Source organism: Chinchilla lanigera, unplaced genomic scaffold, assembly GCF_000276665.1.
Source record: "Chinchilla lanigera isolate Chin_1 unplaced genomic scaffold, ChiLan1.0 scaffold00116, whole genome shotgun sequence".
Taxonomy (NCBI): Eukaryota; Metazoa; Chordata; class Mammalia; order Rodentia; family Chinchillidae; genus Chinchilla; species Chinchilla lanigera.
In genome coordinates, this window is record NW_004955517.1 from 3,325,432 (window position 1) to 3,347,429 (window position 21,998).

Genomic DNA, 21,998 nt, shown 5'->3' on the forward strand with positions numbered 1-21,998 from the left:
AATAATACACAGAGAGTTGTGAAGAGCCTAGAAGAGAGAGGAATGGACTTCCACTGAGGGGTTATGAAAGAAGTGGTGAGGAGAGCACAGTTTCAACGTGGTGGGGAAGATGGCAAAAGCACGAGCTAAAGCAGAGGTGAGAACTAGCAAGTGTTCAGTTAGGCCAGCAGGGACATTAAGGAAGAGGCAAGCCTCAGAGAGATGTTTGGAAGATTCTTAAATCCCAGGAAGTTTGGAACTTTATTCTGTAGGTAATGCAGTCTTGATCATTTCACAGCCCCCAAACTGGGAAAAATTGGTGTGTGGCCGGGTAGAGAGAGACCTTACTCTTTTTATATATAAAGCACAGGTCTACATACAGCTCATGAATGGATATTTTTAAAAGCACACCTGTGGTATTAACTGTCCATGGAAAAGGAAGTTGGAGGAGGGTAATTAATAGAAGGGTTTTTTAAAAAGTCACTGTAGACGCCACAGAGGTGTCAAAGAGAGTCAATGACTGAATATAGGGATTAGACCCAAGCACAGACAGTAAAAGAGGCTGTCATACCCAAACCACAAAGAGCAAAGATACATTATGTATATTTACACAATAAATGGCTCTTAAAAGTAGGAAGTGTTGTCCATGTAAAACTGTACCCTCAGCCACAAACTTAAAGCAGATATCTTTGAGAGAAGACACAGCTGTACCTGCCCGGAGACATCGTCTTGATTAGAATTAATTCTAAGAAGGAAGGATGACTTCACCCCGCCACTCCCATCCCTAGAAATGGCACAGTGCACACACCTGTGACACTGAACCGCAGGAGGGAGTAGATGGGGATGCTTTAATTCCATGCGCTAAAAGTGCGAGCTAAATGAAAACTCTCCTTTTTCAGAAGTTTCCAAAATGAACGAGAGTCTAATTTTTCATGCAGACCAGTTGTTAGAATTGCAATTCCCATGTCTTGGACTATCCATAGACACACAAGTATGATCCTCACCGAGAAGAATGACTACCTCGTTCCTGGGTAGTTGGTAAAGGACTCGCTTTTAAAATAATAATTTGCTACAGCCTTTGCCAGCTCCAGGACGGGCATTGGAGCTGAGCGCTAAGAGAGAATGTCCTCTCATCACATGTGTGTTAGTGAAATATTATGCTTGGAACTGGCCTCTTTGGCTACTAATATGCTCTAATATCTAAATGAAATATTAGTTATGTTAGTAATACACTACATTATTTTGCTAAAAGCAGAAATAGCAAAAATGTTTTATTATTTTAAAGTAGACCATTATAATACGTCCCATGGAAAAAAGTTTCTATTTGAGCCCAGTGCAGTAGTCCAGCCGAAATGTCATATTTTACAGTTACAATATGTTTTGATTAATGTATTTTTTTATTTTTGTGTGCAAAATGAAGTTTGCTTCTAATTTGTGTACTCACCACCCGCTAATATGTTTAAATTAAGTTGCTTTTGCATTCATCTGTATGTTATTCGTTTCTAGCTGCTTTTAATTTGCTCAGAATTGACATTTTAACTTTCCAGGCTGCCATCTCTAAGATCTCTTAATTCCTTGATCATTATTCAGTGTGTGTATCATTTAATGATCACATTTGCTTATATAGGCGTACACATGTCTCTGTGGAGATCGCCAGCGGATTTGTTACATGGTAGTGTTTATGACTGAGAACCACCAGGGACTGAATTCAAAGGCAAATTCCCCGTTTAACAGAGACACATGGAAGGAAAAGTTCTATTTTTTTCTATCTACTTAATAGTCGTATTTAGCTCCCCACTCGATCATTCCCACAAAAGCACTCTTTAGTCCCAGGCAGAGATGTATGTAATTGGCTTTACCACATTGTGAAATAGAAAGGACAAATCTTTGAGACACCTCAGTTCCCTTGAAGAGGAGGATGCCAGGTTGGCAGTTTTGCATTCTAGATTTTTCATTCAATACCCAGGACTCGACTGCCATAGGGAAAGAGTAATTTGTAGAAGGAGACAGGTGTCCAGGCATCTCCAGGGTGCAGAGTTTCTGACTTAGCAGGAAGACTGCCCATGAAGCAAGCCCAGTGGCGGCAGCTCCAGCCCCCAGGAGTCCTGTTAGTCAAACACAGCTTGCCCGGGGCAGAGCTGCTTTGGCAAAACTTGCTCTTCTCCTGCAAGATCCAAAAAGAGAACCTTAGCTCCTTTGCCAAAGTGCTGTCAGCTCCACTCAAGCGGGAAGGCTCTGCTCAGATGCAGAGTTAGGCCGGGCCCTACCGTGCCAGTGACTTTGGCTGGATGGAACACCCTGAAAATGCCACTGCAAAGCACACAGTGCCAGCTTGTAGAGCAGTATATGCCACAGACCTTCCAAAGAGATCACTGATTTGAGTTGGAGGTTTTATTTTATCTCTTTATTCATAAAACCATCTCTCTCTCTCTCTCTCTTTTCCACACATCAGTTGGTCAATCTTTGTTCAAAAACAAAAAGCTGACAGAAGGTAACATTTTTAATGTTTTATTTGGTTTTAACTAATTTTGATTTTTTAATAGAAAAATACACCACTGGATTAATTTTCACACACTGGACACACCCATGTCATAATCGTTGATCAAGAAACAGGACATCCTGGGCCTCCCAGCAGCTCCCAGCCCACCTGCTTCCCAGAGCAGCCCCACTTCTAAAGGGCCTCCCATGACAAGAAGCCCACCTTATATCTAAGTTTGGTCTAAGGGTTTTATGTGAAAACTGAATGTGGGTTTCTTTTCCTAGGGATCTGTTTCTGCATGTAGACATTTCCCCATTTTAAATGGCCTTCATTCAGGAGAGAAAGTTTCCATTTTCTTTAAATGTTCCTTACAATTGCTCAAAAGCTGATCCTAGCTGATCTGATTTCTTCTTCCTCGCCTTCAACTCTGACACCCCATTGCACACACTCCTGGCTGTAGCAGAAGCAGCTGGAAAGCATTCAATTTCTGTACATCCCAGTTCTGTGTCCGTTCAAGGGGTGCACTTGCTGTTCAAGGGCCGATCTGATAACTGACTTGAGAAATGTACCACTATTGCCTATAACTTGTAAGTAAAACGAAGAAAGTTAAAATGCTGCACCATTTGCCATTTCTATCTTTTTAAAATTTACCTTTTGATTGATAGGTACTATTTTACATGATTTATGAAGCACAGCGTGATGCTTTGATTTGTGTATACATAGGGTAGTGATCAGCTTGGGGTAATTAGATCTGTCTTAGATTTTTATCATTTTTCTACAGTGAGTGCATTCAATTCTTCTCCTCTAAACATTTTGAGATACATAATGCATTATTGTGAATTATGTCCACCCCACTGTGACACAGAACAGCAGAACTTATTCCTCCTATCAAACACCACTGCACCTGTCGATCAGCTTTCCCCTCCCCACCTCTTCCTCCACCACTGGGATCAATCCCCGCTGCCTTCCCGCGGCCCCAGCCCTGGCCACGGCAAGAATTCTACGAACTTCACGTTCTTAGTACAAGACGAGTTCTGCGCTCTTCTGGCAATGGATTTGGAGAAGGAAGGTCCCGCCCAAAGACCCCCGAACCCTGCAGTCGTTGTGCATGGGTGCTCCTTGAGCATCCACACTTTCAGTCACTCTGTGGTGGATTTTTTGCCATTAACATTTTTCATTTCTCCATGCCGAGCACCATCACAGCTCCACATCTGCAAGCTCCGTTCTGAAATGTGTCGCTTGAGTTTTCACTGTTGTCTTGCTGTGGACTTAGCCAATTTATTTACAACTGTTGTGTGTTTCTGCCACATCTGCATTGTCACTGTGATGGTATTTTTCTTTCTGTCTGTTTCTTCTACAGGAGTTTAACCAGTAACCTACCCAATGTGAACCTACCCAATGTGAACCTACCCAAAGTACCAAATCTACCAGTTAACATCCCTCTAGGCATCCCACAAATGCCTACTTTTTCGGCACCGTCATGGATGGCTGCTATATATGATGCTGAGTGTGTATTCAGTTCACATTAGATCTAATTTAAATTTAAGTGATCTTGGCATGGATATGTATTGTTTATTTCTATACATCCTATATAACAGAGATGGAGATGGATAATTAGACATATTTTGCTGATCACGCAGAGACAATATTGTTTATTTCTGGCATGTATCATGTTTGTAAGACGTTTGCTATATATACAGTACTAACAATTTGTCTTACGCCCACTGAACGCTTGAGGACTAAATTTCACTTCCTAAATTCTTTTGCAGAAAGACCATATCCCCTTCTTAAGTGTAGGTGACTCAAGAAGTTAATCATCCAAAAATAGTTTAGGAAACCTATTTTATGGGCTGGCCAGTCATCTCTGGCTTGATCCAATTATAAGAGGGAACACACACCTACCTAGAAGCTGGCTTTGGAGCTTTTTTTTAAACAATAAAAATTCTTAGAGATTATTTAAGCCATAAGGCATATTTCTGTGTTAGCAGAGGCAAAATGTAGTCACAGTATGTTCAAGACTAAATAAAAATTTCTGAATGGATCAAGCCCTAGTCTTTTTTTATTAGTCTCTGTTTGTGATACATAATAAATACATCTATAGTGGAGAATTGATACATATACACATTGCATCTTAATCTTTTTTATTTCTCCTTCCCCAAGCCCTAGTTTTGTGTTATCCAAAGGTAATTTCCAAGATCAATGTACAATATAAGGCTTTGAGATCTAGGCAGCAAGAAGGCCTCTGAATATAAGAATCAAGATTCAAACAGCAAATAATTAAACTCTTGTTAATCACGTGATCTGTGGTCAGAGTATAGAGTCATTCTTTGTCTTCATTCCTACAAACATTTGAGTTGTAAGGGGTGGTTTTACCCGGAGCCTGGGCTATTTCTTCAAAGCCAGCGGTTGGGGAGAGGGGATTAAGCAGCCGTTTCTTCTAGAGTAGGAAATGAGTCCTCTTCCTTTTTTCCTTACCAAGAAGAAGATCCAGCACCCCTAAATCCTACCTCAGAGAAATTAAATCAGAACCATGTGCATGATTTAATAAGTGAAATAAAGTTTAGCAATTCTATACTCTCCTTTGATCCTTTTTGTCGACCACAGCTAATTATAGGCCAGATAAGCTTTTTCTTAAAAGAATAAATTGGCACATTTTCAAAGGGAAGTGTTATTATCAAAGGAATAAAAAATGATCTGAAACTGGCAGTGATGTTTTGAAATCTCGAAATCACATTCATCAAGATGGCCCATAACATTTTTATCCTCCTATTAATACAGGTAGAGAACAGGACATTAAAATGACTTCTCTACCTGGCTCCTTCAAATGGCCTAATATTTTTTAAGACCTATAATTGCTCACAAGTTCACTGTGGAATCATATGGTGAATGTGCCTGGTTTTCTTTTAAAGGCAAATTAAAGCCAGCAAAACAATTTATATCTAAGGAAAAATCAAAGAAAAACATCATATTCATGCTAAGATGACTATATTAAAAGCTAGATTAGGTAGTATCTGTCTAAAATTTAAAAATAAATATCTTAAAGCTTCTCTTACCTTCTTTTGTGCATGCTCCGTGACACTGTCTTTTGAAAAGATATGAATCAAGACATTGTAATAAAGCAGATAATGGTCTCCGTTCAATTAATTAAGGCATGAGTGGGAACACATTTTGGTAACTGCTCAGCAATCAAAATAATCTTGGTGCTATTGCCTTAACATTAGCAGTTTATCTTAAAAATAAAAAGAAAATATTCTTTTCCTCATGTCAAAACTTAATAATAAGCTCTTCAAAGAAAAAAAACCCTACAAGAATTTTTTGAAGCTCTGAAACCAGATGGGTGTCAAAATGTTGTTGTAATAAATACCAATTATTGCATTCGTATGTACTTAATGATTTAAAACATAAACCATGCAGTTCCAAAACGGGGCTTAGGCTAGACAAAGTTGGGGTTTCTTTTTTTTTCTGAGCGTAAGATGGGGTAGGGGGAAGGCCGAACTTTTGCAGAGAGACAATGCACTCCCCCACTTCTGCACGACGCTATGTCTGCAAAGGCATGGGCTCTCGGTCGTCCTCCAGGAAATGCCTGATTCTATATCTTTTCATGATTCCAGTTTCCTCCTTTGCCACCTTTCATTTGAAGGGCCTGTTACCTGCTCCTTTGTGTCAGATACATCTCCGTATTGACCTCAGACTGGTCTGTCCTGAAAACATTACCCTGTCGGTCCAGGCCCTAAGCTGCGTCTCGGCATGTTGGGAGTTTGCCCCTCCCTGCCCCGCAGTAACTGTGTATGCCTTTATGCACTAGCTATATTTCTCTCTGAAGCATTAATTCAATGCAGCTGGCATCTGTCACAATAGAAACACCCACGCTCATCTGTTTCTATAGACGATGTCAGAACAAGTGGTAATGCATGGTGTGCTGGACATTTGATAAACTACCGTGTTAGCACTAGTGGTATGCGAGGAAGGGGGCGGGGGGTGTTCACCCCTCAGAGGTCCAAACGGGACCCTTACAAAAGAGAAAGCCGGCAAGAGAAGAGCAGGATGGTGAGGTCGAGCATTCCCGTACACAGGCTCTCTGTGGATGCCCCAGGTGAAAGTTTCTTAGACGTCACTGTGCAGAAAGGAGTCAGATCCCACTTCCCCATTTGTACAGAGGACCGGGTGAGACCATGCAAGGAGATGAAAAGCTCAGGTTTAGAGCCCTGAAGCGCTGCAAATACTCCTGTCCTCTCACCTCCTCTGCCCCGACTGCCCTCGTCCAGGGGCTGCCTGTGCAATGGGCTGGCCCATGAAAATTGGAATAATCACCAAACTAAACAGGAACTCTGGACTCAAGGTACCCAGGTATTCCCACTTCGATCTGAGTCACCCCGGTCTTTTTCCAGCTCTTCAAGAGAGAAAGCAGGTCCTCGCTCACCACTTTGTTAGCACTGTCCTCTTAAAACTGAAAGTCTTGTGCAGTCTTCAAGAGGCCTCTGCTCTGGAGGGGAGCTGGGGAAATGCATGAAACCCCGAAGTTTAATAACTGCATGTTGTCATGTAGTTATTATCTGTGGAGACCCACTTCTCCCCCTTGGCTCGTGGCCTTCATCTGAATCACCACATGTGCTAATGTGGTTATCAAGGAAGGCTGAATTTTACCATACACCCTTCTCCTGGTTGCCATGGGACAACACTTTCTTCAGACTCCTCACTGGGCTGGAGAAATTGGCCGAGCAAAGCCAACTAAGTCGCGTATGGTAAAACTCAAAATCTGCTGGTGGAGACTGCCCCTCCTCCACGGCCAACACACGTCATGTCGTATGTGGAAGCCAATGTTTGCCTTAAGCCTTCTCGCCCCCGGTGTGTCTGTGTTAGTTTCCACGGAGCCCAAGGCCGCTGGGTGACTCTCGGTTTGTACTTCTTATCCTCCCAGTAATGGATCAGGCACCTCAGAGGATCTGTTCTGGAAACTTGATGCCCTTCAGACCTTCATTCGGGACCTGCACTGGCCTGAGGAAGAATTTGGAAAGCACCTAGAACAACGGCTGAAGCTGATGGCAAGTGACATGATTGAGTCTTGTGTCAAAAGGTAAGCCCATGTGGCTGGGCAGGTTTGGCACGCTTTTTCCATTGTACGAGAACTCTAGGAAGAGCCCATGACTCTTCTTTCAAAAAGCCATGATTGGGGCTGGGGACTTAGCTCAGTGGCACAGCACCTGCCTGGCAAGCACAAGGTCGTGAGTTCGATCCCCTGTACCGGAAAAAAAAAAAAAGCCATGATTTAGAGGTTTTTGGAGACAGCTACTGCTTGTCAAAGTCATCTGGAAGGGTAGCTGTCCAAGTCTAGTTTCAATTCACCTTCCCTTCTATCTGTCCCAAACACAAAATAATTCGGCTGCCAGTTTTGTCATGGTTATTGGCTTCGCAAGGAAAACACCCATGTCCATTTTTACTCATCTCCGTATCCCCAATATCTATCAGTGTCTGCCACAAAATATTTACCTAATAAACATGTATTAATGCACGACTGTGGGAACTGAGTGGAGAAGAAAGGAGAGAAAGATACATAATTCCAGAACAGGAGGACCCAGTACAGGTGGCAGGAGCTTGGATGTAGGTGTGGGGGTAGGCAGTACCCCGTACAGCACATCTACTGATGTGCTGGCAAAGCAGGCACCTCCGCACTGGCATTCCTTCTGTACTAGGGACTGAGTACCTACCATGCGGCAACTAGTAGTTGTCACACTCAAAATCTTATTGGAGGGGCTGGGGGTTTAGCTCAGCGGCACAGCGCCTGCCGGGCAAGCGCAAGGTCATGAGTTTGATTCCCAGTACCGGAGAAAAACAACAACCACAAAAAATCTTACTGGTTATCGACAAGGCAAGTGAGACACAATATACATTTTGCCTTCCCACAAATTGCCCGTTTGTCACTGTGGCTTATAGGATTAGGGTAGGACTTGGAATGTGGCACTTTAAGTTGCCGGACAGACAGTTCTGAATGCTCAAGGGGAGAAAACGAGGACCATATCTGAGCTGCTCCCATGGGCCAGGCACAGAGGTAAGTTCTTGCTTACAACAAAGACACACCCTTCCCTCACGGAGGGTCTATAACTATATACCAAATACAGAGGGGAATTCCACTGATTTTACATAGTCACCAACACCCTGCCTACCCCCACACCTACATCCAAGCTCCTTCTCTGGTTCATAACCGTCCCATTAATTTTCCTAATTGAAAAAAAAGACTGCACATGCTACTCCAGTTCTCCAGATGTTGCGCAGTCTAGTTGATAGATCAGTTGTGGGTAACGGGGGCTGGGTTTGCCTGGAAGTCCTCAGAATTCTTCATTTGACATCTTGGAAGAAAAAACAGAATAGCATTAAAACGAGAAACTAAAAGGCAGAAGAACAACACAGTCCTAAGTAAGTGAACACCAGGAGTTGGGGAAAAAGCTATGGAGAATCTCGGCAGCTATTTTATGCTGCTTCTGGAAGTGTAAAGTCCTAGTGATTCAGACTGAGAATTTTTTTCTTCTCACTCTGAGAACCAAAAACAGGCCTATTTCTAAAATCCACAGTCAAAGAGTTTCCTTAGGGTTTTGATTTCCAGAATCTCCTATATAGTCTGTATTGATTTTAGAAAAAACAGTGCATTTCCAATGATGAAACCATTCCAGCAAAAAATCCTCTTACAGGACACTTCTTTAAGGCCAAAATTTCTCCCCTGATCTGTCCTAGAGGTTTAAACTCATTAGAATTAGACTTTCCAGGTCCTGCTCTATGCACAGAATTGTACAGAAAGGCGTTCATGTCCTTGGCTGACGAGCCAGTCTTCTGGGTAAGAAGTAAGAAACAAGGATATGCTCAGAGAAAAAGGGAAGGTCGGAGGTAGGTAAGGCTGCTCTATTTCTTCCCACCTCGCCATTACAGTTCAGGTACCACCTAAAGTGGGTGAGTTACTCGGAGCCAAGGCGTGGATCTGGTTCCTCCCTGGCCCACTGCACATGTCTGACTGGCCGTGGACTCTTAAATTTCCGGATGTCTCTTTCGGTAAAAGCCCTAAACATAAGCACAAAAGCAGACAAATCAAAAGCAGGTGGAAGCACCATCACTTGACCTCCAACTTTAGAGGATGACGTGGAAAAGGCCTTAGACATTTTAAGACATGAAATCTACGTTAGAACAACCAAGAACCACCTGTTTTTCTCTTTGGACAAAATGTATAACTTTTGTTCCAGGGCAATATAGCAAAGACATAGTTTTTTATATGTAAATATGCAATGCCAAGATGTCGGCAAGGCACTCCTCCTGTTGGTTTTCAAGAAATGTAGTTCATTCATTAGATGTCCGCAGCTCTCTGCCCTAGTGTGTATGGAGTTTGTGCTGAACACACAAGAATCTGTGAGTCTTCCCTCAAGGAGAGTCGCTCGGGTGAAGTGAACTCTTCCTTTCTTGCTTTTGGGTCCCACAGAGCGCTCTCAGGCATATTAATTTTGCATTCATCTTCCTCCTTTCACAGCCCTGCACTCCAAGGGCTATGAACAGTTCTTCTGTGAAAACAGAAGACGATTACTTCATTGGAAGAGGACGATTTAGCATTTCCATTTCTCAAATTGGGCCGGAACTGGCACACAAGCCTCAGAAGATCAGCACCAGGGCCTGTCCAACTCAGCCCCCAGCAGGCCTCCTTTTCACAAAACTAGAAAAGGATTATTTTCAGCATAGCTTAAAATGATCATCATGATTAGAAAGCTACTTCAGTGCACTGAGACTTTAGAAGCCAAGATACATTTATCTTTAACGTGATCATATAATCTATAAGGGTGTTTTGAGGGTTTGGGGTTTTTTTCTTTAATTTTTTTCCTAAGAACTGGGCTTCCAACCTTAGAAATTATACTTGGCTTTCCTGCATGCACCCAGGGTATGTTACAAGCTGGCACCCTTTCCTGAGCTAACTAGCTGTGTGGTCCTCCTATGTACTGTTAGAAAACTGCTACGAATTCCTCTTAAAGCAGTGCTTTTCCTGGAGGCTGCATGAGGTCTGGAACCTGACAGGAAACAGTGCTGAAAAGATGTATTAGATGAAAGGGGCTTGAATAAACCCACTTGCTTATCAGGTGCTTTTTTATGGAGACATGATGTGACCCACTTTTCTGCAACCCTGTAAAATATAGCCAGGCCTTCTTACGAGGCTGACGTCAAGGATTAAAACTTATACCTGTGTTACTAGCTGGCCACAGGTTTCCCCTGTGAGTGGCTGGCACACTGCTGATGTCATAATTTACCTCCATCAGCATTAAAATTTCACCACTAAAGAATTCTTGAATTGTATATTATGTATGTTATACACTGGCTATATAAGGTAGCTGTACATTAAATGTAATATGATGTTTTGCTTATAAAAACAATATATTCTTACTGAAAAATAATACATTGACACAGAAAGCAAACGAACCTAGTGGAAGTTCCCCAATACTGCACCTTCTAATTTCACCCCCTTGTGCAAAGGTATCCAGGTTCAGCAGCTTGACACGTTTCCTTCTTTATGATCCTTCAACAAGCAAAAACTATTATTTTTAATCGTGAAGGCAAAGTAATAAATTTGCTGGACTTTTTTGTTTTCCTTTCAGACTCTTTCAAAACCAGAAAGAAAAAAAAACAATAAATGTCATTTAACAACTTTTCCACCATGAGGTTTTAAAGATTAGGAACTGCTTTTCGGTGTTTTGTTTTTTTAATGAAGTGATTCAAGGTAGGCAGTTGCCAATGTGAGAGAACTTACATATGCTGTAATGCTATAATTGGGTTTTTGTTAATTCATTCATTCTCCTGCAATTAGGGTTCTCCATAGCATGGAAACTATAGACAGAAATACGCTGAGCTACAGGTGTTCCGTGAACCACAGAGAAAGGAAGGGTGTGCGTGGCTGTCTCTGTGAATAGGCCTTCTTTAGATGGGGAAGTCATTTCAAAGAGAACACATGTGAAGTCATTGTCGATTGAAACTGATTACAGCCTTCAATTTTCTTTTTCACTGACCTCTCAGAAAATGTCTCCTCCACCTGCTGCCATCCGAGCACTGAATTGGTCTTTTCCTACTTTGTTTTAATAGAACCAGGATTGCATTTGAAGTTAAGCTGCAAAAAACGAGTCGATCAACAGATTTTCGAGTGCCGCAGTCAATATGCACCATGTTTAATGTTATGGTTGATGCCAAAGCTCAATCAACAAAACTTTGCAGCATGGAAATGGGCCAAGAGGTAAAAAAAAAAAAAAAAAAAAATTAAAAAGGATTTTTTTCTCTCACCATTTGATCATGTAGAAGAAAACTTCACAGATCCCTTCCATCTACCCTAATATCCTAGTTTCAGAAATATACTCTGAGCATTTGTAGATGAAGCCACAGATGAGTGCTCAGTATCTGTCAAGTAAATGTCTAAGGCATGTGCTGGTGAGGGTGCCAGTCACTTGGAAATGATTCTTGGCCACAGTTGGGCTGGCCGGAAGTTCCTTTCAGCTAAAGGAAGTTTGCTGACCCTACCCATTAGGCCGGTGTTTGCCAGCGTACAAGTCATTCTCACCTTTGAAGTGCGTGTTATCACTAGGGACATCTAGATGCCGGAAAGGCTTCCTCTTGCATCAAGCACCTTTGAGGACGCACCATGTTATATCGCACTGCTACCCGTTCCCTACCCAGCAGGCTCTAAGTGTCCAGAGAACTGCAAGCTTTCAATTCTCCATGGATTGAATTTATTCTGAATCTTTCCTGACCAAAAGTTTTTGTCCTTTGCTAAGTTTCCAGTTCCAAAGCAGTATTTAAAATGTAAAGGAGAAGGAAGCAGCAACTTGGGCTTGATTAAAGACTATCATGATCATTTTTCTCTGATGGCCTTAAGCCAGCTAGATATTCATATACCAATTTAGAATTAATTCAGAAACATTTCTGGCAACTCTATGTTGTTGCCAATTGGCATAAATTGCTCCTAAATCAGATCTTTCGATACCAGCCTTACATGCTCAGAATTTTTACTAAATTATATTTGCTCCTTATTCGTTATTTATTTTCTCTTTCGGCACCTTCCATTTTTAAATGTGGGTTGGTGGTATTCTCTTCCTGGCACGATCTTCTCCAACCTTGTTTCCCCCAAAACTGAGCTTCCTCAGTCACCCCCTGCTAGCTTCTGCTCCTGCCGAGCTGATTTTCCTGCCCAGCCCTTCCCAGGAAGTAGGTTCTAGGCACTACGGCCAAGTGCAGCGGCCCCTGGATCTCCTTGTAGCACAACTTGCTGCACAGGAATGACCTGGAGCAGCAGTTCTCAAATTCCAGTCTGCGTGACACTCATCAAGAGAGCTCATGAAAACCCAGCCCCTTCTACCCCACCCCAAGAGCTTCTTCCAGCCCTGGGGTACGGTGTTGGAATTTGCATTTCTGACCAGTTCTCTGGTGATGGTGGAGAGCCTCTGGTCTGGAGGCTCAGTAGCCAAAAAGGAGCTAAAGAGAAAGACTCAGGCCCTTCCAGTGCCACTGGGGGAAGGTGTGGATGGGAAGGGGGTGCTCACACAGCTGGATTCTTGCTGTGACTGTGAAGCAAACGAGTTGGACGAGTCAGTCAGCCTCTTTGGGCCTCAGTTTCCTTATCTGTAAAATAATTGCACTATTCTAGTTTTATCCCACTGGTTTTTGTTTGTATTTTTTAGTTTTTGGTCTTCTTTGGTGCTGGGACTCGAGCCCAGAGTTTGCAGGTCCAGTACTAGGCAAGTGTTCAGTCATGGAGCAACCTCTGCCCGGCCTGGTTTTAGCTTCAGAGTGAGTTCTTCAAAGTGTCCAGAGAAGGCCAGCATATGAAACAAGTGAATTCAGAGCTGACTGGGAAGGGGGAGCTGGGGAAGAGGGCCCCAGAGCCAAGGCGGGTGAGCACGGCACCCCCATCCCCTCTTTCACTCATGCCCTCCCTGAGCTTCTCCAGGCGATGCAACACAATCTGCTGGGTGTTACACCTCCTCCTAAACCGTGGTTTAGGAGATTTCTAAAATTCACTAAAGAACCTTCAAGTTTATTCTTTCCAGAATTCTGCTTTTCTCCTCGTAGAGCTACTGCTGCTTTTTATTTAACAGAGCTATAATTCGCATAATGTACATTTCTAAAGTAGATGGTTCACAGGTTTTAGTATATTCACAAACTTATGCAGCCATCACCAAAATCCATTTTGGAATATTTTCATTATCTTAGAGAAAAGCCAGCTACCCATTAGCAATCGCTGTCCTCCGTCACCTCCAAGCCTGAAGTCATCATCAATCTTCTTTCTACAGATTTGCCTATTTCTAAGAAAATTTCTGTTCTGGAAATTTCATATAAATAGAGTCAACAATATGTGACCTTGTGTGTCTGTCTTCTTTCACTTAGCATAATGTTTTCAGATTCATCCATGTTGTAGCATGTGTTGGTCTTTTCTATTTATGGCTGGATAATACTCCATTGTATTGATACATGCATTTGTTTATTCATCGGCTGAGGGACATTTGAGTTGTTTCAACTTTTAGCTTTTACGAATAATGCTGCTATGAAGATTCATGTACAGTTTTTCATGTGGACTTTGATTTTCCGTTCTCTTGGGTATATATCTAGGAATGGAATTACTGGGTCACATAGTAAATCTACGTCTAACTGTTTGAGGACCTCCAAACATTTCCACAGTGGCTGCTTCATCTTACATTCCCACCAGCAATGTCGAGAGATCTAATTGCTCTGCATCTCAGCCAAGGGGTGTCTGCAGTGATAAGAGCATACAGGGTTGTCTGACATCCTCTCATGTCTTTGTTGGTCATTTATATATTTTCTTTGCAGCAGTATCTATTCAAATCCTTTGCTCAATTTTTAAACAGGGTTTATTTGCATTTCACTGTTGAGCTGTAGGTACTAACTGTTCCACACATGATGCGCAGGTCTTTTCTTTCATTCTGTGGTTTGCCTCTTTCACTTTCTTTATAGTACGAGAGAGAGAGTTTTTAGGTTCGATAAAGTCTGGCATCTAGTTCTCCTCAGAACCTCTTGAGGCAGACATGTACCTGAGTCTCACAAGGATTGCAGGTGGTGGATAGGGGTGGATTAATCCAGTGGGGCTGACAGGCCTCTGTCCCCCTCTGTTCACAGTGCCCCTCCAGGTTGATTCGGTGAGGCCCTATTTAAATAGCTCCTCCATTCCTGGCCAGATGGCTAAACGACCCTTCCAAACAAACCAGATTACTCTGACCATAACTTGTTTCCCTTTGATTTGGGGATTTGTGGAGAGTAGAGGGGATGGGAGGGGTGGTAATCCAAACACCACCGAGAATGTGTGAAAGTTACAAGGTGATCATTCTACTGTACAGGAAAAAGATACTTGAAATATTACTATACAGTCTCAGTGGACTGGTGAACCTCCTTAAACCAAACCACATGCCCTGATTAGAGATATGTGATAAGAATTAATAAGTTGGGTGTTATCAATTCAATGACCCTGGCCCACATCTTTACCACTGGTCACTTCTGTGCTAAAGTAGAGTGGCTTTGCCTTAACCTTGGAGTCTGGTTTTCTAGAAGAACACACTGGTTAGTAGTCTAATCACTATATCCTGTGAACCATCATCTTAGCTACCAAACTACGTGACCTTGAGCACGCCACTTACTCTTGTAACCTTACTGCCACCGCCTGTCAAATGAAAAATATAGCAAGCAGTATACAACCATTGGGAAGGGTGAGCATGTGGTTCATTAAAATTGGAGATACATTCTCCTAACTTCTGGATCTAAGATAAGAAAGCTGTCTTAGATTTATCCAAAAAGTCATATTTGGACTATCGTTGAGGCTAAGTGACAGCACCTATTTCTTTCCGAACATTGTTCTTTTTTGGTAGAAACAATTAAAGGCATGTTTCCCACACAACTCAGCATGTTTAATGAAAACAGCTGAGGCTCGTACACATTCCTTGGTCTTTTGCAAAATAATGCACACACATACACACAGCTAAACATCTTTATTAAGGGTCCCTCCTGTATTCTGATCTATGACCCTTACTCTAAGGGTATCAATCTTCCAAGCAATGTTAAAGAGACCTATCATGACATTTCTCCTTAGTGTAGGTTAATCAGAGACACCTTAGTGGCCAGCTTGTGGGAAGTGATGCCCCTTCTGATATTAGACCACCAAGTAGCTGAGAATGGTCTGGGTGAAGCCAGACATGACTGTCCTTCCTTTGAGATGTGGCACCGTGACTGTGACCCCATGCAGAACTTCAGTGGCAAGTCACGTGGAAATGAACCCTTCTTGACATCTCTTGCTTTGCAGACTGGGGATATTTATCTCTAAAATAAAACTGATTCATTAAAATAGGACTGACCAAGAAAAACTGGAAGCAACCTACCATTCAGAAAAGATTAGATACAAGCTCAATGCTTTTATGCACTTTGTACTTTGTGAATATAGTGTACTAAGCCTACGTAGTACAGGCCTTGTTTCCGGTACTAGCCAGCACCTGGATTCTACCTCCCTCAACTTGTTTTAGACTAGATACTGGCGAGGTGGTATAATCTCCAATTTTAAGATCACTTCCTGAATCTCATCACTGGAATGATGTCTCATCTAAAGGCAGCTGCTGAGACATTTGTTAACCATACTTTTCTATCTTAAATATTTATTTTTTCATTAAAATTTGTGAAGTACCAATAGAGAGGAAATTGTGTATTAAATAGTTTCTCACTTGGTCTAGTGTGTTTGCGTCTCGTTTCCAAGGTCAGATGGTCTTAACAGAAAGACAACATACACACAATCTGTTCCATGACAAGGCAAAATGTGCAGCCCAGGAAGTCAAGTGGAATGTTTTCCATGTAGTGATTGTGAAACTGCAGCAACTTAGCCTATCAGAAGTGAAAGCAAACTCTCCAAACTTTCCATGCCACTGAAAATCAGTAGCTCCCTTAGTAGCTACTGCCATGATGTAGTACCCAGGACAAAACTTGGGACTATAGGTCATGTGAATCTAAGAAGACCAGCAGGGAGAATGGAAAATGTGAACATAGAAAAGATCTGTCTTTGTACCCATACTGAAAGAATTTTATGACAGGTCAATCTAGTGGCAGGGTGGTCATTCAAAAATGCCCCAGTGGTGTGTATACCCCTCATGGGGATTCACATCTATATAGAACAAATCATCTCCCCAGAAAGAGCAAAAAAGTGAAGGGAGAAGATGTACTGTTGTTCCATAAAAGCAAACTAATCAAATAAGTCACATACATCAGGAAAATCTGGCAAAAGGGATTTATGTACTTCCTAATTACTTGAGCAGAAATAGGGGCTAGTAGGGACTGCTTTGATATTTACCCCTTCGCCACCCAGTCAGAAGAAAAATTATTACCCTGCTATCTGCCCCAAAGTAAGTTTTATTTTAATTAGTTTTATTTGATTAAGACACAATGTGCATAGCAACTTAGCAAGACTGTGTGTCAAAATAAAAAATTAAAAGAGCGGAGGGTACAGCTCAGTGAAGAAGTCCAGAGTTCAATCCCCAATACCAGATTTAAAAAAGGCCTAATTTACAATACAATAAAATATATAGATTTTAGGTAAGGTTAGACAGGTGTGTGCACCCACATAACCACCATGCTAACGAGGTAGCAGTGGGAGTCTTAGAGTAGTCATAATGCCAGGTAGCACCTCTAGCTTCTAAGTCGTGTTTCCGCACATTGTTTTGTGTAATATGTTTAGGTGACTAGTTTCTACACTCACAATAGTGATAATTCTAGATTCACTGTTCATTTAACAAGCATCAGTGGGCATCAGAATATTCATGATTTGAGAGTAGAGATCCTATTTGTGCAGCATGGACCACCTGAAGAGAAAAGAGGACCGTGGCAGACATGGATAACTGCGAGGTTCCCGTAGACCTCCGCGGCTCCAGAAACCACCATGTCCCTGTGGTGTTTCCGTGTAAAAGTATCTCCCCAGAAAGGAAAGCTCATCCTCTTAAGTGAAAGAATAACACCATTCGCTCCTCAGCCCGAGACCCTTCATCTTTCTTGGTGAGTGGAGAACAGTTGCTCCTGTCTGTATTTACCACTTCAGCCAAGATTTTCAAGAGAATGTTTCTGTTCTCAACGATGTTCTTTGGTGTAGTCAGAAACCCCTCATTTCATGTTCAATATTACATAATTTTGCACACAGCAAGCTTTTCCGATCTGGCTTAATCCCATAATGAATTTAATAAATGTGACTCATTTATGGCAATCCAAAGCAAACCTAGTGGAGGAGGCAGTCACATGACAAGGAAAGTAAGGAGATGATTCTGGATCTTATCTCAAGACCTAAAAATGAATTGGATCCCTGTCAATATTGCTGAATTCTTTTGCTCTAACATCTTTCTTTGTGTTTCTAGCACAGAATGCTACAGATAATTTTCCTTTTGCATTTAGCTTCAGGTTTGTGTCACTTAATGGGCAAGTCCTTTCTTGAATCTAGCAAATGGGCAACGTCAGTTTTATTTCATCAGGACAGTATATACAACATGGACGATTTGTTTAGTTTTTTCTCTAACCAACCAAAATGAAAAGATGACTAAGTCATAAGATCCTCTCTCTATCCGGATCCTTATCAGCTACTTGTGAACTTGAAAAATGCTATTTTAACTGCAAGGGCAGGTGATGAAATGTCTTCACATCTAGACCCTCAAAAGATCTTCAGAACAGACCTATAAGCCTGAGAACATGAGTTCCAGGGAAGGACTTAGGCACTGGGCTTTTAAATAATCATAGAACAGACCAGCTGAATATCTTTCACTAATCACATATATTCATGGGATAAAATGCAATATTCTGATACACAGATACATTGTATAAAGCTCAAATCAAAGTCCTTTGTGATGAGAACATTCAAAATCTTCTCTTCTATTTTGAAATTTGTAGCTCAATATCCTTATAAAGGGCTTGCTCATCCCCTTCCCCAAATCAATCTTTTATACTAGTTTCACTTGTCCTTTTGGTCCCGGGTTGCTTCATTGCCTGTTTTGTTTTCTTTTTACAGATAAGGAAACTGAGCTAAATTTTTGTAGATTCTGTGACTTCTTAGGTGGCACGGGGACTTTATCCAGGTCTTGCAATTACAAACCAACTTCACATCTCTCTGTTCATTCTCCATAATTCTGATTGTCAGTTACCGGAATATTAAACTACATTTCTGTGGCTTATATCTGTATATTTTCTTTGCTTTTTGGGTGGTTTATTTAACTTTTAATTTTCCGTGTATCCATTTGTCCTAATTTTTATTTGCACTGTTCCTTTTCTTTTTTTCTGTTCCTAATTAATCATCCTTCTGAAAGTTTGCTAAAGAGTGGGTAAGTGCATTTTCCCTTCCAAATAACAATGTTGCGCATTGTTGTTTTTTTGTTAAGGAAATACAGAATAATTCAAGTGGATACCAACATGATCTAATAAATGTCAAGGAGCTGGCATATAATATTTTGTGTTGAAATCACTTTTCCTTTTCCCCTGGCATTTACAGCAGATTTTTGTTTGTGTAGGGGTTTGTTTTCATATTACTATTTAAATTTAATCGACAGCCACAGATACAGAAATTGAAACTAGCTGTGGTCTCACTAGAGGCTCAAAGCCTGGTTCTCCTCAACCAGGAATGGAGATAGTAGTCACTTACCTCAAGGGCTCAGGAAGAGACACTTGGCTTGGACACTGAGTCCACCCCTGGAGGTAAACTTGGGGAGCTCTGAGGCATGAACCCCAAAGCACCTGAAGATTTCAGAACAGCTTTTGCAAAATCAGTGTCTCAGCCAAATCTCCTTTGGAGGGATCCACCTACCCAAGCCACATCTCCCCTGCAGTTTTCCAAAGATAATGTTTCTCATCTCCTTTGTTAGATGATTGTGGTGCCTCACTTTGAAAAATCTAGAGCAGCACACTGCTCGGCTGTGAAGCCATCCATGTGTTCTGCTTGTAAACGAGTGTGTTGACACACAACAAAGGTAGCTGAAGCCTTGGGTAAGGAACAGTGAACAATAAGCCTGATGATTCTTTTTCTTTATTCTTTCTTAAGAAGCTTCAGATCTCTTTCCAGCAAAGATCTGGAGTCAGAATCTTACCGATGCTTCTAGAACTATGCAAATAAACTGGGTCTGCTGGCCAGTCATTATTTATAAATTGTGTGGTCTATAACTTAGGGACAGATGCAGCTATCGCCTCCAAACATGCTAATATTTGTCTTTCTGTGTTCTTTAGCATCAATACCACTCAAAAATAGACGAACTAATTGAAGAAACTGTTAAAGAAATGATAACACTCTTGGTTGCAAAGGTAACCTTCAGCTTCAGGTGAAACACTTCCCCGTGACAGGGCTTGGTTATGTCCACGTTTCCATTAAAATGTCACACGTTAAAAAGTTGCGCTGCATCCTTGCATCTTTCAGAAAACAAGGTTGTACATCACCCAGCCGCAGCTCGGAATGATTTTCTGATGATTGCGAGCCATGTGAAGATAAATTGATGAGGTGGCATATGTTAACTTAATAAGAATTTGTCCCTAAACGTTGCACTCGGTTACACGGGAAATGTTTATTTTGTTTTTCAGTGCTGACAAAGTTAGATTTTTAAATACAGAAAATTAAACAGTAATAAGGAATTCTGCCATCATGAAAACCCCTTTTCCTCTAGTTTCACATGCAGTGAGAGTCATAATAAAACATAAAAGTCAGATAAAGCTATTTCAGTCACCCTCATGAATTATAGAATTTTAACTAAGTAATGCTGAATGGGAAGACATTTATATTTGCCAGTGCTAAACTTCTGTTTCCCCAAAATTACTGATAAAATACAAATAAAAATAGACTGGATTAAATGTAGTGCTAATATGTAACATAAAAACTGCTTTGCGCAGTTTTGGATTTTGAAAAGTGCATTTAATATTATCGCATGCTATATGCAACTCAATAATATTTTGTCACTTTGCACTTCTGTAACCCTCTATATTTGCAATCACATAATAATGAAGAGAAATCCGGATAAGTCAAATACTTCCATGCAAAGGCGGTCTCTTCCTTTCTCCAAAGGTAGGCATCAACTCAAGCAGGAAGCAGAGATGAGCCGAAGGCTCAGCTCCAAGGGCTCCGTCTCTGTGTGGTTGGGAAATGTTTCTCTTTTTTGTGAACAATGATAGTTTGAAATAATAATTTTTTTTTTCCTTGCTGTTTCACTAGTTCATTACTATCTTGGAAGGAGTACTGGCAAAATTATCCAGATACGACGAAGGGACTTTGTTTTCTTCTTTTCTGTCATTTACTGTAAGTAAAGAGACTCTTCTTTTTCCTGGTTTTTGTTATAGTTTGGTTTTGGCTTTTGGCTTTGGTTTGCAGGAGGGGTGCTGTTGTGTGTGTGTGAATTGTGGTCAACTATTCGTATGTAAGATAAGCACTAAGACAGAGTCAGCAGAATATTTCATACAGCAGGTGGGTCAGCATTATTTCACTTTCATCTGTAAATTGACAATATTCTATACACACACACACACACACACACACACACACACACACACACACCTCCCATTTGTGTGCATTCGCAGAACTGCCCGGCTCTGCCCACCTTAGCTCTCAGGCACAATGCTTAACGGAATCCACTATTTCCACGCCTGTAAGTGGGAAATTAATATTAGAGACTGCACATGGAGAGCCGCAGGTCATAAGAGGGTGCAGACGTGTGTTATGTGGTCCTTCCTGTGCAGGGTCCATCTTTCTTAACTGTACTAGTTGCTTGCATTAAAAACTTCGTTTTTTAAAAAAGAACTTCTGAAGAAGTCTGGGTTTGGGGTGGACCTGTCCATGTGCTCAGCCACGGCCTGCGGGTGTGAGTCTCGGGTCCACCTGGACGAGCTGTGGTCTGCAGCCTGCTGCAGCCCCTCCTGCCGGTGGACACGTGCAGACCTGCTGGGCCCGGGCACCGTCTGCATTCACCACCTCTGGAGCAGACGCCCAGCCTTGCAAACGCTGAGGGCCCAAGACGGGTACATGGAGCAGGCTCTGTGAATGCCGAGGGCCACCGATGCTGTGCCGGAGACAGGCAAGAGCGAGGCTGTAGGGGAGAGAGGCCAGCACAGTTCCTGTGGGCGGGCAGTGTGCGGAGAGCGCGCTGTAACTGGACTGCTTTGGGGACCTCGCGCCCCCGCTCTTCCAGGCCCCAGCCAGCTGTCACCACTGCTTTCTCCCTCCTATTTCCGACCACAGGGCTCTTGCTGGCGCTGAGTTGTTTTCTTTGGCAATGAAAAGCAGTGACTCGGACCCCTGTCTCTGGGTCTTTATGGTAGCCTTTCTCACCAGAGAGGAGCCTCCCTGGTGTCACTGAATGCCAAGACAAGGCCCAGCACAGGGCAGTCGGCAGCACATCACCATCTTTGGAAGCAAACAGGACTGAGTGCCAGTCCCATTACCAATTTAACCAGCTGTGTGATCTTGAGCAAGTGTCTCGCCCCCTCTGAACTTCAGTTTCCTCGTCTTTAAGGGAGTGAAGGGTGGATACGATCCGCCATA

General features: G+C 42.1%; 1 protein-coding gene across 1 annotated transcript in view; it reads left to right on the forward strand.

Moving 5' to 3' along the window:
- The window catches only part of Cadps (Ca++-dependent secretion activator), a 454,713-nt gene that overhangs the window by 359,961 nt on the left and 72,754 nt on the right, over window positions 1–21,998 (forward strand). The window contains exons 27-31 of the mRNA XM_013506934.1: window positions 3,819–3,965; window positions 7,377–7,532; window positions 11,558–11,705; window positions 19,703–19,777; window positions 20,676–20,759. Of these exons, the coding sequence (XP_013362388.1) occupies window positions 3,819–3,965; window positions 7,377–7,532; window positions 11,558–11,705; window positions 19,703–19,777; window positions 20,676–20,759 (610 nt within the window). The remainder of the gene's footprint in view (window positions 1–3,818; window positions 3,966–7,376; window positions 7,533–11,557; window positions 11,706–19,702; window positions 19,778–20,675; window positions 20,760–21,998) is intronic.